General features: G+C 36.7%; 2 protein-coding genes across 2 annotated transcripts; both read left to right on the top strand.

Annotated features, from left to right (window-relative positions):
• Positions 1 to 7722: 7722 nt before the first annotated feature.
• Positions 7723 to 12391, top strand: LOC120277941 (autophagy-related protein 18f-like). The gene is made up of 6 exons (XM_039284819.1): positions 7723 to 7839; positions 8452 to 8913; positions 8994 to 9407; positions 9764 to 10003; positions 10085 to 11070; positions 11753 to 12391. The coding sequence occupies exons 2-6, from the start codon at positions 8605 to 8607 to the stop codon at positions 12111 to 12113; spliced, it is 2310 nt and encodes a 769-aa protein (XP_039140753.1). The 5' UTR covers positions 7723 to 7839; positions 8452 to 8604; the 3' UTR covers positions 12114 to 12391.
• LOC120277233 (cyclin-U1-1-like) lies at positions 12331 to 13202 on the top strand. Its single transcript, XM_039283989.1, has 2 exons — positions 12331 to 12734; positions 12860 to 13202. Exons 1-2 carry the CDS (start codon positions 12331 to 12333, stop codon positions 13200 to 13202), a joined length of 747 nt encoding a protein of 248 aa, XP_039139923.1.
• Positions 13203 to 13204: the final 2 nt, after the last annotated feature.

The raw sequence follows: 13204 nt of genomic DNA, 5'->3' as shown, positions 1-13204 counted from the left end.
AGGGAAATGATAAGAGTTATCATTTACTTGACCTAGTTAGTTCACTAAGAAATCAAGAAATTAATTAGCATTAAAATAAGGGTGACTCGCTCCTTGTCTTATGCTAATTAAAATATTTAGTGGCAAAGGATTGTATGAGGTTGCGATAGGTTCCGTTAATTCTCGAAATTGACCTTCATTTAATATTGGGTAATCGTATTATCTTGCTAGAGAATAATTATGATTTATGAGCATTAAAATTGTTTAAGCTCATTGCCAATATTAAATGGACCTACAGGATAGTACACTAAGAATGCCGGGATCAAGGTTCAGTATTTGTTACTTATTGGACCATCTATCTAGGGTTTTGGTGAAAGCCTAAACTAGGTGGAGTGAATAGCTTATTCGGTTGGGTCTTATTAAGTGTTGATCCAATCTAATCAATTTGGTTAATAAAAATGGTTTAATTAATCAAGTAAAGAAGAGGTTCCTAATTTGATTAAGAGTGAAGGGTTTTATCGTAAATTAGGGTTTTGGGTTTCCAATATAAATAGATGGTCTAACCCTAATATGAATGGAGAGGGAAAAAAAGATAGAATGATTGAGAGATTGTCTCTTAAGAAATCCTAGCCGCCACCCACTCTTCTCCCTTGGCCGCCGCCGTCGGATCCCGCCACCGCGCCTACATTCCCTTTTCTCTTGAATCTCGGGTGCTTGCTATTCGAACCAAGAAACAAATGTTGTTTCTTGAGGTACTAGCATACCTGCTTGATTCCCAGAGGCGTTCGTGTGTACGTGATAGTAGAGGGAAGTCGCTATTTGCAATCCCTTTTGATTTCGGAGAAACAAGGGTGTGTTGAGAATCGTTATCAAAAGAAAGGTATAACTTTTAACTATATATTTATTTAGAATTTAATCCTAGTTTTGGCATGCGCTAGGGTTTTATCATGTTTACTTGCTATTAAAAGTTTTGTTATCCACTGCGTTTTGGCATGTATTTTTCGCATGATAATTCCCTTGTTAGAGTGATAATTAAGATTCTAACATTGAGATAATCATGAATATTGGAGCAGTCTGGAATTACTTCCAATAGAGTGGATATCTCATATAATGTGGCTGAGTGAAAAAGATTCTCTGGGGCATTTAGTTATTGGAAGAATTGTCTGATATTTATCCAGGGAGAAGTACAGTCATTAAAGAGAGATGGCCAGAGATCTTTAAGGGGTTGCCCAAAGTGCCATCTATTAAACCATAGAGAAGTGTTAGAACTACTTTTGATAGTTTTGGAAATGCAAGAACGAAAGGGTTGTAAGGTGGTGTTAACTCTTACCTAGAAGAAGGATTTATTTCTGGGTAAAGTGTGAAATAAAATTCCAATTGAGCTTCTAATTAAGTAATTGGCTTTGATGATTTTAGAACAACTGCTATTTGGGTTACAAGAGAGCTTCCACCACCATTTCCCAAGAAGAGCTTTGTTGAATTCCTAAAGGTTGAGTATTCCCTAGCCACCCATTTTGCGAGGTCTACAAATCCTATTCCAACCAACCAATCTGATCCCTTTGGATCCCAGTTCTGGTCCTTTCCATAAAAAATCCCTTCGAATTTGATATGTTTCTTTTATCACCCAAGCAGGAAGTTTGAAGACCAACATCCAGTAAACTAGAACTGTTGAAAGTACTGAATTAATGAGGGTTAGACAACCACCTAGGGATAGATAAATTGCTTTCTAAGGTGTGAGCCTAGAACGAACCATTCCAATGAGTTTTGTCTAGTCTTGACGTCTTGGTCTTCATCCCGAAAGAGGAACCCACAAGTAAGTAATAGGAAGACAGTCAGATGTAAAATTTGGTTGAAAGCCATAATTTGTTGAATACAAGCAACTTTTCAAGTAATTTATAGAGAAACCAGAAGACCTTTCAAAGAGATAGAGAATTAATTCAATGATTTGGAGATCTTCTTGTCCTCCTACTGAGAAGATTACCAGGTCATCTGCCTGTTGTAGGTGATAGATATTTTCAGCTTGGTCCAAAGAAACACCCACTAAAACTTTGGATCTAAGAGCATGAGTAAAGATTGCGCTCAAGACATCTGTTGCCAGTGCGAAGAGAAGAAAGGATAAAGGGTCTCCTTGTTGAAGACCTCTTTTACAACGAATATAAACCTGGGTTGTTTCGTTAATGATAAACTAGGTCTTTGCAAAATTAAGTATAGTGTGAACCCAAGTTAACCATCTAGGTCCAAGCCCCTGGCAGCAAGAACTTCAAGTAAGAAGTTCCAATCTAAAGAGTCAAAGGCTTTTGCGAAGTCTACTTTAAAAGCATAACAAAGTAGTTTCCGTTTTTGTAGATTGAAATCACTTCTTGAGCAACAATAATATTATCGGCTGTGCACCTTCCCTTGATAAAACATGATTGAGATTCATCCACCAGATTACTAATCACTATGCTTAGACAAGAAGCAAGGATCTTGGAAATGATTTTACAGGTGGAGTTGAAATATTAGGCTAATGGAGTGAAAGTCAAAAACTTCTACAGGAACATTTTTTTGCTATAAGCGTGATTTGAATCCAATATGTAAACGCTCATAGTTAATTGCTCCGTCATAGAAGTCTTGACAAATTTTTATTATTGAATCTTGAAGGATGTTCCAAGGTTTCGGGAAAAAGAACATAGGAAAACCGTCCGAATCTGGAGCTTTATCAGCATTTAAGTCAAATATTGCTTGTTTTATCTCATATATTGAGAAAGGTAGCACAAGCTAGGAGAGATCGACTCTTTCATTATAGTCAAAAAACTTTTTCCAATCTAGTAGGAATCTATTTGAAATGGGAGTACCAAGTAGTGTATGAAAATGACCATTGAAGATTGGTATAATACTCGAATTGGTCCCTCTGCTTTTTTTCTCTTTTCCCTTTTGATCCTTCTACTCAGAAATACTCCCAACTAGTTCCTCTATTCTTGAAAATGACCCAATTTAGTCCCTCTACTCTTAGTCTCTTCCCATCTAGTCCCTCTACTCTTGAAAATACAACCACTAGTTGACTTATTTTAGAGTAAAAGTGATTAAATAGAACCATTTTCAAGAGTAGAGGGACTAGTTGGGAGCATTTTTTAGTAGAGGGACCAAAGGAGAAGAGAGAGAAAAGTATAGGGACCACTTCGGGTATTATAGCTTGAAGATTCGACCAATTTGTTGATCTCCTTCAATCCATTGTCCATTGTGACAAATACAAGGTATATGGTTTTTGTTCCTCCTTCCATTTGCTATTTGATGAAAAAACTTTGTATTTGAGTCCCCTTCTTTGAGCCATATGATTCTGGATCTCTATCTCCAGTAAATTTCTTCTTGATTCGGAATAGAGAAAAGCTCTAATCTAATTTGAGAAAGTCGATTGGACTCTTCTTCTGTAAGGGTTTTACTTTCACCGATAATGTCAAGGGAATCTAATTCTGTGAATAAGTTTTTTTTTTTTTGTGAAGGTTGGAAGCTCTAAAGGTATCCTTTGACGGAATATAAAGTTTAGCTTTCAGATACGCTAGTTTTTTAGAGTGAATAAAGGCCCCATAGCCTTCAGGATTGAGTTCTGCCCACCAGTCCTGAATTAGATTTTCTATTTGTGGGGTGGTATACCAGAATTTTTCAAATCTAAATTGTCGAGATCGTGGAAAATGATCTCCAAAATCCAGACAAATAGGAGAGTGATTTGACCCAAATCCTGATCGGTTCTGATTGTCCATTGATCCAAGTAAATCTTCACCCGTTTATAGGAGTATCGATAAGGTTAAGCTCATATAAGAGATTTTGGGAAGTAGAAATATCTCTTGGATTGATATCTCCTATATTTTTATCTTCTAGGGTGAACACAGTGTTGAGTCTCCACAAATCACCCAAGGAATAGAGATAAGATTTCTTAGAAAACAAAGTTCATTCCAGAAATCAAATTTAATGGAATGAGAATTTCGGCCATATACACTGGTGCAAGCCCAGTCAGTGTTATTAATTAACTCTGTTAGAAAATCCTATTGTGATGGAGAAAGTTCCTTTATGAATTAGAGATCCATTAACTTGAGAGCAATCCCAAGCTATAATGATACCTCTAGCTGTTCCCAACGCCGGTACGAAATCAAAAGTATCAAAGCGCTTGCCTCCTATCAATCTCCAAGTTGAGCTATGAAGTTCTTGAAGTTTGGAATCTTGTAAACAAACTATGTCTACTTGAGAAGTTAAAACAACATCTTTAACTAAGTGGTGTTTTGAGGGTCTGCTAAGACCTCTAACATTCAAGCTTAGAATTTTCATAGAAAAGAAGTAGATCTAGTTATCGGATCTCAAGGGAGATCTTGGGATTTAAGAGAATTTTGAAGCTCTTTCTGCTTCAAGAGAATGAATAATGTCTAGGCATTTATTCTTATGATTAGGAGATCCTAGAAATTTTATGTAACAAGAATTGCTATAATTGAGAAATTGAGCATTAGACCAGGAAGAAAATATAGTGTTAAGAAGATTAGGCGTACCTTCTCGAGGATCCTCAGGTACTTCTTCTTTGAAGATCTAGGAGGGTGTGGAACAAACCCTACTTCTTCATTCTAGTGCCCAAAAGGTTTCTTGGGCCTGTCGCTCCTTCTAATTTGCCTTGGAACATTGGAGCTGGGGAGTTGTTCTGCAATATTCCCTGTTATTCCTGTTTCCTCTGGTTCTTTTTCAACTCTAGAAGAATCAGGTAGAATATCAAGCATCTGATCATCTTCCAGATTAGAGGAGTGCTGAACATTTTCTGATTGAATAAAATTTCCTTCTTCTAGAAAATGGTCATATTCTGCAATTTCGTCCTCTAGGAGATCCTCATCTTTTCCCCAATCAAGAAGTTCTTCATCAGAGGGATCATTTAATGGATTGTTCTGAGGGGATGGATCTTGAGAATAAAATTTGTCAGAGTAAATGCTTGGAATTAAGGTCCATTCACTTTGAATAAAAATCCATTTATATCCGTCTGGAATTGAAATTGTCTGTGGAAGAAATTTCAAGTGAGTTGGTAAGATATATTCTAATGGTTTATTTATTTTTATAAAAAAATAAAAAGAAAATTTTGTTCATCTATAAATATTTATATAGAAGTTGAGGTTTTATAAAATTTACAGACGTCTTCAAGGTAATAACTCACATGCGATAGAGATATTAATAAGTGTTTGTCACCTTTATCAAAGAAAAAAAAATTAGTTGAGGATCGCTGGAACTCGATCACTATAAGAAAAATAACCTAGTTAGTTTTCTTAAAAAAAAATCAAATATGTAATTTTAATTTTTTTAAGTAAATATAAAAAATTTGTAATTTCCATTTTTAAAAATAAAAAAATAATTATTAACTTACTCTTTAGTTTATTTAAATCGTAATAAATATATAGTCCATCACAAAATAAATAACCTAGTTGTAATTTTAACTCATGTTGTGTTTGATTGGCAACATGGAAAATGGGTGGAAAAGAAAATTTTTCCATGGAATATTTTTCAATGGAAAAATTTTCCGTTGAAAATGAAAAAATAGTTGTTTGAATGGCATTATTTTCTAGATAGAAAATAAAAAAATTTTGATGAAAAATTCTTATTTTGTTGTTTGATTGCTCTTATTTTCCACGGAAAATATAACATTTTCCGTGGAAAAAACATTATTTGTTGTTTGATTGCATCAATTTTCCCTGGAAAAAGTCACATTTTCCATGGAAAATTTTCTCCATGGAAATTGTATTTTTTTTTTGCTACCTTAAACAACGTAATATATACCATTCAAACACCATAATATATACCTTAAAACAAAGATTTAGTAAACCATTCAAACAACGTAATATATATCATTCAAACACCGTAATATATATCTAAAAACAAAGATTTAGTAAACCATTCAAATAACGTAATATATCTCTAAAAACATTGATTTAGTAAACCACAAACTTCAAAATCATCTTTACAAATATGTCTATTGCTTCAAATACAACTAAAAAATTCATAGTAATGTAAACATATTTCTTCCGTTTAATCAAAACACAATCCATGACATAGATCACTTGCCGAGCTTGTGATTAACCCAAGTATGCAAAAACGCTTCATCATTAATCCTAAAGAAGAAACGAGCTTCTTTTTCATCATGCACAAATATTTGCATGAGAGCCACCACACCACGGTCTTTGCCAGAATCAAATCATCTCTTGTTAGTAAAGAAACCCTAAATCAATGGAGAATCAAAAGCATGCCATGAAACTAGAATAACAAGGGTCATGCGATTAACGAATATCCGCAAACCCAGGGAGCGTCGAGAGGAGAGGCGGATAGGGATTGAGACCAAAAAGCAAGGGGTGGTGAGGTTCTAGGGTTTCGAAACAAGTTAGGGATTTGGGGTGAGCATAGTTGAGAAATATATTTGCCTTGCATGCTATCACATAGGCTCTTACGTTATTTTTCACATGAGCCCTTATGTTTTTCGAAAACTTTTCCCATGGTGGATCACGAAAAATTTTTCCTAATTTTGAGGAAAAATAAGGTCCACGTGACGAGGGTTTGTGGAAAATTTTTGACAAGCAAACTTAAATTGATGATGACCAGTGAAAATTTTTCGGGGAAAAAGAAGAATCAAAACCACGTCCAGATGTTTTGTTTCAACGGAAAAATATATAGATAAAGATATTCTCACGGTTTAATTTATTAAAACTGGTGCTTGGAAAAAAAAAATTCTAAAATTAGACATATACCTTCAAAAAGTTCCATATTTCATATACCTCCTAAAAACATGTTGAGATTATATATATATATATATAGTAATTAATAATTAATGGCTAATGTTTTTATTTATTAAATTATTTTATAAAAATATTGAAAATCTCCCTCACTGAATCTTGAAATTTTATTCCCTTAAATATTTTTTTGGGTATATAATTGTTATAATAATATAAAGAAAAATATATTACTAATATAAATTTATTTTATAAATGGTAATCACTCTATATATATATATACCCTTTCTATATCAATTGATTAAAGTCCATTATATATGTAAAAATATTTTTTTTTCCCTAAAAATCCTATTTTTTAAGTTAAATTCTCAATTTTCTAAAAATAAATATTTCAAATGATTTTTTTTTTATGGGATTCGAAAGGAAATTTTTTTAAAAAAGGTAGTATATGTATTTATATACATCCTTAAAATCACCGCTGGAACTGGATAAGCACGGCGTTGTCACGCGGTCGAAACTTATCAATGATCGGGAAAAACCCTTGCTTGGGTTTATCTTTGACTTTGTTAGCCAATGACGAGCCCTGCTTTCTATATCTTTCTTCTCTGTTTAAAACGCTAATTTCCCCCAAAATTCCCGCTAAATTTCGTTGATTTCAATTCAACCACTATGAAAAGCTTCGATCTTTGATCGAAATCCTACTCATAGAGGGAAAAAGTTGGGGCCTTTTTCACTGTTTGGTATCCTTTCTAGGGTTTTGCAAGCATGCTGAGTTTGGTGGCCTGAAGATGTGGCAGGGGCTGTTTCTTTGAGTCTTTGTCCCAAGAGAAACAGCCAGCCAGGGATTATGGTCGATAGTTATCATCGGATTGTGGACGAAGAGGAAGATCCCTTGTTTATTGGATTTTTGAGGAGGTTTTCGGAGTTTGGGATGAGCAACCGTAGTGTCCAGAAGCCGCAGGGCGCCGTGCCGAGAAGTGGCAAGGGTAATGGATTCTTTTTCTCGTTGTAATTTTTTTCGAGCTATTTGAGGTTCGTATCTTCGGGTGCATCTACTGTTGCTTCCACTGTTCGATCGGCGGGGGCTTCAGTAGCTTCTTCGATTGTTGGCGATGGTAATGATTCCAGACGTGATCAGGTAACATACAGAATTATTATTATTTTTTATTTTTTGTAAAATTTTTTGCTTCACTTTTGTAACTGAAGACTTTTTATGGTTTCTTTCTTATTAATTGGCTAAGAGTTGAATTTTGAATTTGATTGTTTATTCAAAATTAATAGTAAGCGAATTTTTAGATAGTGATTTTGAGAAGTTTGGTGATGTATTAATTGTAGATTTTCCATCAAATCTTTTGATGCATTGACTCTTTTAGTATCCTCCTTTTCTTGGCTTGTGTTGCATGCTTAGATACTTGGCCATTGCTATGTTCCACATTGTTCTCTGTTTAGATACTTGACCTCTGCCATGTCTACGAGAATTTTAAATGTTGTTCCTTCTACATGACTGTCAATTATGTAAATTAAATTCTCTATTTGTTATCAGAACTCTAGGTCTAATTTGTTAGAAGAAAGGTTAATTTTTGTTCTGAACCTCCTGACTGGGAATTGGTGTTACTAGTCACTGGGATTATGAATTCATCTTACATCCTTGGGTATAATAGTTCTCCCAGCATTTGCTTGTGCGGTTTGTATTAGCTCACCATTTAATTTCCTCACTTTCCATTACTAACTACTGCTTTGCACTAAAAAGGTGCACTGGGCTGGATTTGACAAGCTAGAATATGAAGGTGTCCTTCGGGAAGTCCTTTTGTTGGGTTATCGATCTGGCTTCCAGGTCTGGGATGTTGAAGAGGCTGATGATGTGCGGCAACTAGTATCCAAGTATGAGGGATTTGTTTCTTTCATGCAAATGCTAAAAAATCCAGCCCCATCAAGGAGGTGTGGAGATAAGTTTTTAGATTCGCGTCCTTTGGTAGCTGTTGTTGGAGATGGCTCTTTTTCTGGAAGTTGTAACAGTATTGATGCCTTGGGATCTCCATGTAATGGAAGTATGGACAGTCACCTGGAGCTTGGGAATGAGAACTTAGGTCAGACATTTGTTTGTTTTTATTCTTTTAGGACCCATGAGTATGCACATCTCCTGAAGTTTCAGTCAGCAATTTATACTATAAGGTGTAGCCCTCTGATTGTAGCTGTTTCTCTGGCTTCCCAGGTAATGTTTTGTCCTATTATCTTCCCTCAACAAAATGAAATTTTCATATGACTAGACTAAGTCTTTGTTCAATTTTGCAGATATACTGTTTTCATTCTGCAACTTTGGAGAGAGAATATATTGTATGCACCCATCCTATAGTTTCAAGTATCAGCTATGGGCCACTTGCTTTGGGCTCAAGATGGTTGGCTTACTGTGGAGATCCAGTTGCTGTTTCAAGCATTGTTCGTGCCATCCCACATCAGATGACTCTTGTTACAGGTTTGCCAACATCTCTGCCAAATGGGAACCAGATGGCCAACTTTGCCAAAGAATCAACAAGACAACTTGCTGCTGGTATAATGACGCTTGGGGATAAGGGATATAAGAAACTCTCCAAGTATTACACTGAGCTTCTGCCTGATGGAAATATTTCTTTGAAGCATGGAAATTCAGCTTTGAAAACAAATGGTCTGATTAATAGGCAATTACCTGCAGGAGAAAATATTGGAACGGTATGAAGTTACACATTTGGTCTTCTATCTGATATAGTCAATGCTTGTATTTTTGTCTGTTGGCAGCTTTAGCTATCAAGTACCAGATATTTTGTTTTGATAGTTAATGTATTTTTTTCCTTTTTACCTTTTGTTGTTGTCGTGTTTTTTGGCAGTTTATATTGTAATTCATGGTTCTTGAAAGGACAATGGAACCGTTGTTTTTCTTTTTCTTTGTCGTACTGTATCATATACTAAGATTCTTCAAAGTCGCAGTTTTATTTGCTGAACACATGAGAAAAAAGACGTGTTCTTTTGGTATAATTTTTTATTATTATTTGTTTACTGAAAATTTTTCTTTTGATTGTTATCTGCAGGTTATAGTTCGTGATGTGGTATCTAAGTCTGTGATAGTGCAGTTTAGAGCACATGAAAGTCCTATTTCTGCATTGTGCTTTGATCCTACAGGGACTTTGTTAGTGACAGCTTCCATTCGTGGTCACAACATCAATGTTTTTCATATAATAGTCCCATGTCCAAGTGGACGTTCATTTGGATCTGATCCAGTAGGGACTTGCACGCATCTGTACAGGTTGCAACGTGGCATCACAAATGCGGTAGATTTACCTGTCTACATTTTGTTTTAATTTGCAAGTTTTTCCTTTGTTGATCTAGCATTCATCTGTCATGGTTTTCAGATTATTCAATGCATCAGTTTCAGCAATGATAATAAGTGGATAATGGTCAACTCTTCAAGAGGAACAGGTCATTTGTTTGCAATACCTCATTATGCAAATCTCCACTTAAATGATATGAAGGATACTGCTAACAGCTATAGATCGGACCTGATATATAAGGTGTCAGTGGATTGCCCAAATAGCTCATGCTCGTCAAGAGTTGATCAACAAGGCCTTCGTCCTTCTGGATTCCCAGTAACATTGTCAGCTGTGAGTAGACTAAGGAATGGAGTTAATGATTGGAAAAATGCAGTTACTGGAGCTGCTGCAGCAGCTACTGGGAGGGTTGCTCCTCTTTCTGGGCCAATGGCTTCAATCTTCCACAATCGCAAGAGCTTTGGCCACTACACACATATCAATGAATTGAAAACAGAGTACTATTTACTTGTTTTCTCTCCAGTTGGATCTATCATACAGTATGCCTTGCATGAGTTGAGCAGGGAGGATTCCGGCCTTGATTTGTCTGGAATAAGTACAGCTTCTCTTGTGTCAGTGCAAGAAAGCAACAAAAAGTTTGTTGTTGAAGCATCCCTGAAATGGGATATTTGCCATGCACGAAACGGAAGAAATGAGGGAGATGATTTTTATGCTTATTGTGAGCAAGTTAATGGAAAAAACACTTGTCCTTTTCAGACAGGGCTCGGAAAAGGAACTAGCCCTGCTGGTAGTTTTCCAGATATGAAAGCAAAGCTTGGTACTGAGAGAAATCATCGCTCATATATTTCTGAGGCTGAGTTTTTGACACATTCAGCTTCTCAACCATTATGGGCGAAGTCTGAGCCTAAGGTATGTTTTGAAGTTATGATCGATGAAAACTTAAGCCCGGATGGTGATTCATGTGATGGAATTAAGATAGAGAAGATCTCAACACACAGGATTGAATTCAGGTCGAAAGTTCTTGTGCCGTTCTTCCATGGTCACCAAATGCCACAATTTCCACAATCAAGGTGTGCTTTCAGTGTTTGCATTTATGTTTCTCCTTTCTTGTCATAGATGAAAATAAGTGGATTTAATTATGCCTTCTGCATGTTAGAAGTAAAAGTAGAACAAATTTTAAAACTGAATTCTCATCAACATTGATGAATTATTTGAACACACCTTCATTTTGATGGATATTACCCTTTCATTTAGATAAATGTTAGGATTGGAACTAGTTCAACTGACCTATAATTTGGGTCTAAAACGTTTTTTTTTTAAAAAAAAAAAATTTGCATATATGCTTGTTAGACCTCAATTTTCCCTTAAGGTTGAATAGTGACTTGATGAACCAGTTGAACTATTGAAAGCAATTGTTTTTTGGGAAAGAGGAGCGGGGCGAACCCACTAAAGACCCAGGGACGTGCACAAGCCTCGGTAGAATAAATGGGGATGGGGCCGCGCTCACGTGGGCGCTGAAACCACCCATACACAACCACTATTCACAACTCCCAGAAATGTGCCCTCAGTCGAGAATCGAACTCTCACCACTCGGTGAGAGCTCTATCGGCGACCCGCGTACCAATAGACCCAAAGGTCGTTGACAACTATTGAAAGCAATTGTTCACTTGATGTTTCTTTGGTTAATGCTTGATTTCAGTTGATATAAGATCGGCCATGATTTTATTGTTTAAAACATATTTCTTGGCCTAGGTCCCATGCTTCGGATAATGATACAAGTGCATCACTGCTAAGCAATGAGTCGTCCTTATCAGAAGAAATGAAGCCTTCTCTTAGAAGCTTTTATAGTTCTTTGAATTGGGTGCAAGAAACTGCTGCTGTGACTGAGCTTCCTGGGGGATTCCAACAGAATTGTGTTGGTAATTTTCAACTTCCAGCTGAAACCAATGAGAACAATGTAAATAACACCATTCATCAGCTCGAGTACTCAAATAATCATGAAGGCATGAAGCAGGAGGCCAAAACCGAGGCCGTGCTCCAGAGAACAAACACAATGGATAGTGTTACGATGGAGTTTCATTTTGACAATTACAATGATAACGAGATTGATTAACCTCAACCAGCATTGTTTACATTCATGTATATATATATATATATATAAAGTGGTGGAATTGACTTCAAAGGGAGGAGTCATGCCACCAATAAAATCTCCATTAATTTGTAAATAATGATTGTTTTAGTGTTGAATTATTGTTTCAAGGCTTTGAGGTTGCCACATCAGCATTATCCACTTCCATTCAGCCATTCTCGTCCTCAGTTAACTCCCAACCATGAGATATGTGGCTCTCGCTTGCACCACGCCAGTGAATGGGGGAAGCAGAGCCCAAAGGCAGCCGCTGGCGCTGGAGGCGATGGCAGGGGCATTGCAGCGCCTGGTGGTGCGGAACGAGAAGCTCTTCATTGACGGAGAGGAGCCAAAACTGGGGCCAGAGCCAGAGGGAAAGCGGCGTGGGCTGGCGGCGTTCCGTGGTGCACGGGCGCCGAGCATCAGCATCGCAACTTATCTTGAAAGGATTTACAGGTACACATCTTGCAGCCCATCGTGCTTCGTGGTTGGCTTCATTTACGTCGACCGCATGGTTCATAAAGATCCTGGTTCTCTGGTTGTTTCGCTTAATGTCCACCGTGTCGTCCTCACCAGCGTCATGGTTGCTTCCAAGGTCCTTGATGATGTGTAAGCCTCTTCATAGTTTCTCTTTTGTGTACTGATTAATAAGAGCCTGATTTGTATTGAAGTAAAGCAGATGAGAATGATATATTAAATATGAAAGGCAACTAATTAAGTGTTTGAGATAACAGGCATTACAATAATTCATTCTTTGCAAGAGTTGGAGGGGTGAGCAATGCAGAGCTGAACAGAATGGAGCTGGAACTACTGTCGCTGTTGGACTTTGGGGTGATGGTGAGCTCTCGTGTGTTTGAGAGTTATTGCTTTCACCTGGAGAAGGAGATGGCCTGGAGTGGAGCAAGCCAGAAGATTGAGAGAACTATCATTGATTCTCTGAATGTTGAGATTGAGACTCCAGAGAATGACAAGACAAAAGAGCTTTTCCATCTCCTCCGCGGAAGTCCTTGGGTTAATGTTGTCAGTCTTCGGAGTTGTTTTATAGTTACAGGTTTTCTGTTTCTAAACCTTGAGTAATA

This window comes from Dioscorea cayenensis, chromosome 15 (genome assembly GCF_009730915.1).
Source record: "Dioscorea cayenensis subsp. rotundata cultivar TDr96_F1 chromosome 15, TDr96_F1_v2_PseudoChromosome.rev07_lg8_w22 25.fasta, whole genome shotgun sequence".
NCBI lineage: Eukaryota > Viridiplantae > Streptophyta > Magnoliopsida > Dioscoreales > Dioscoreaceae > Dioscorea > Dioscorea cayenensis.
This window is presented reverse-complemented; position numbering and strand designations above follow the sequence as displayed.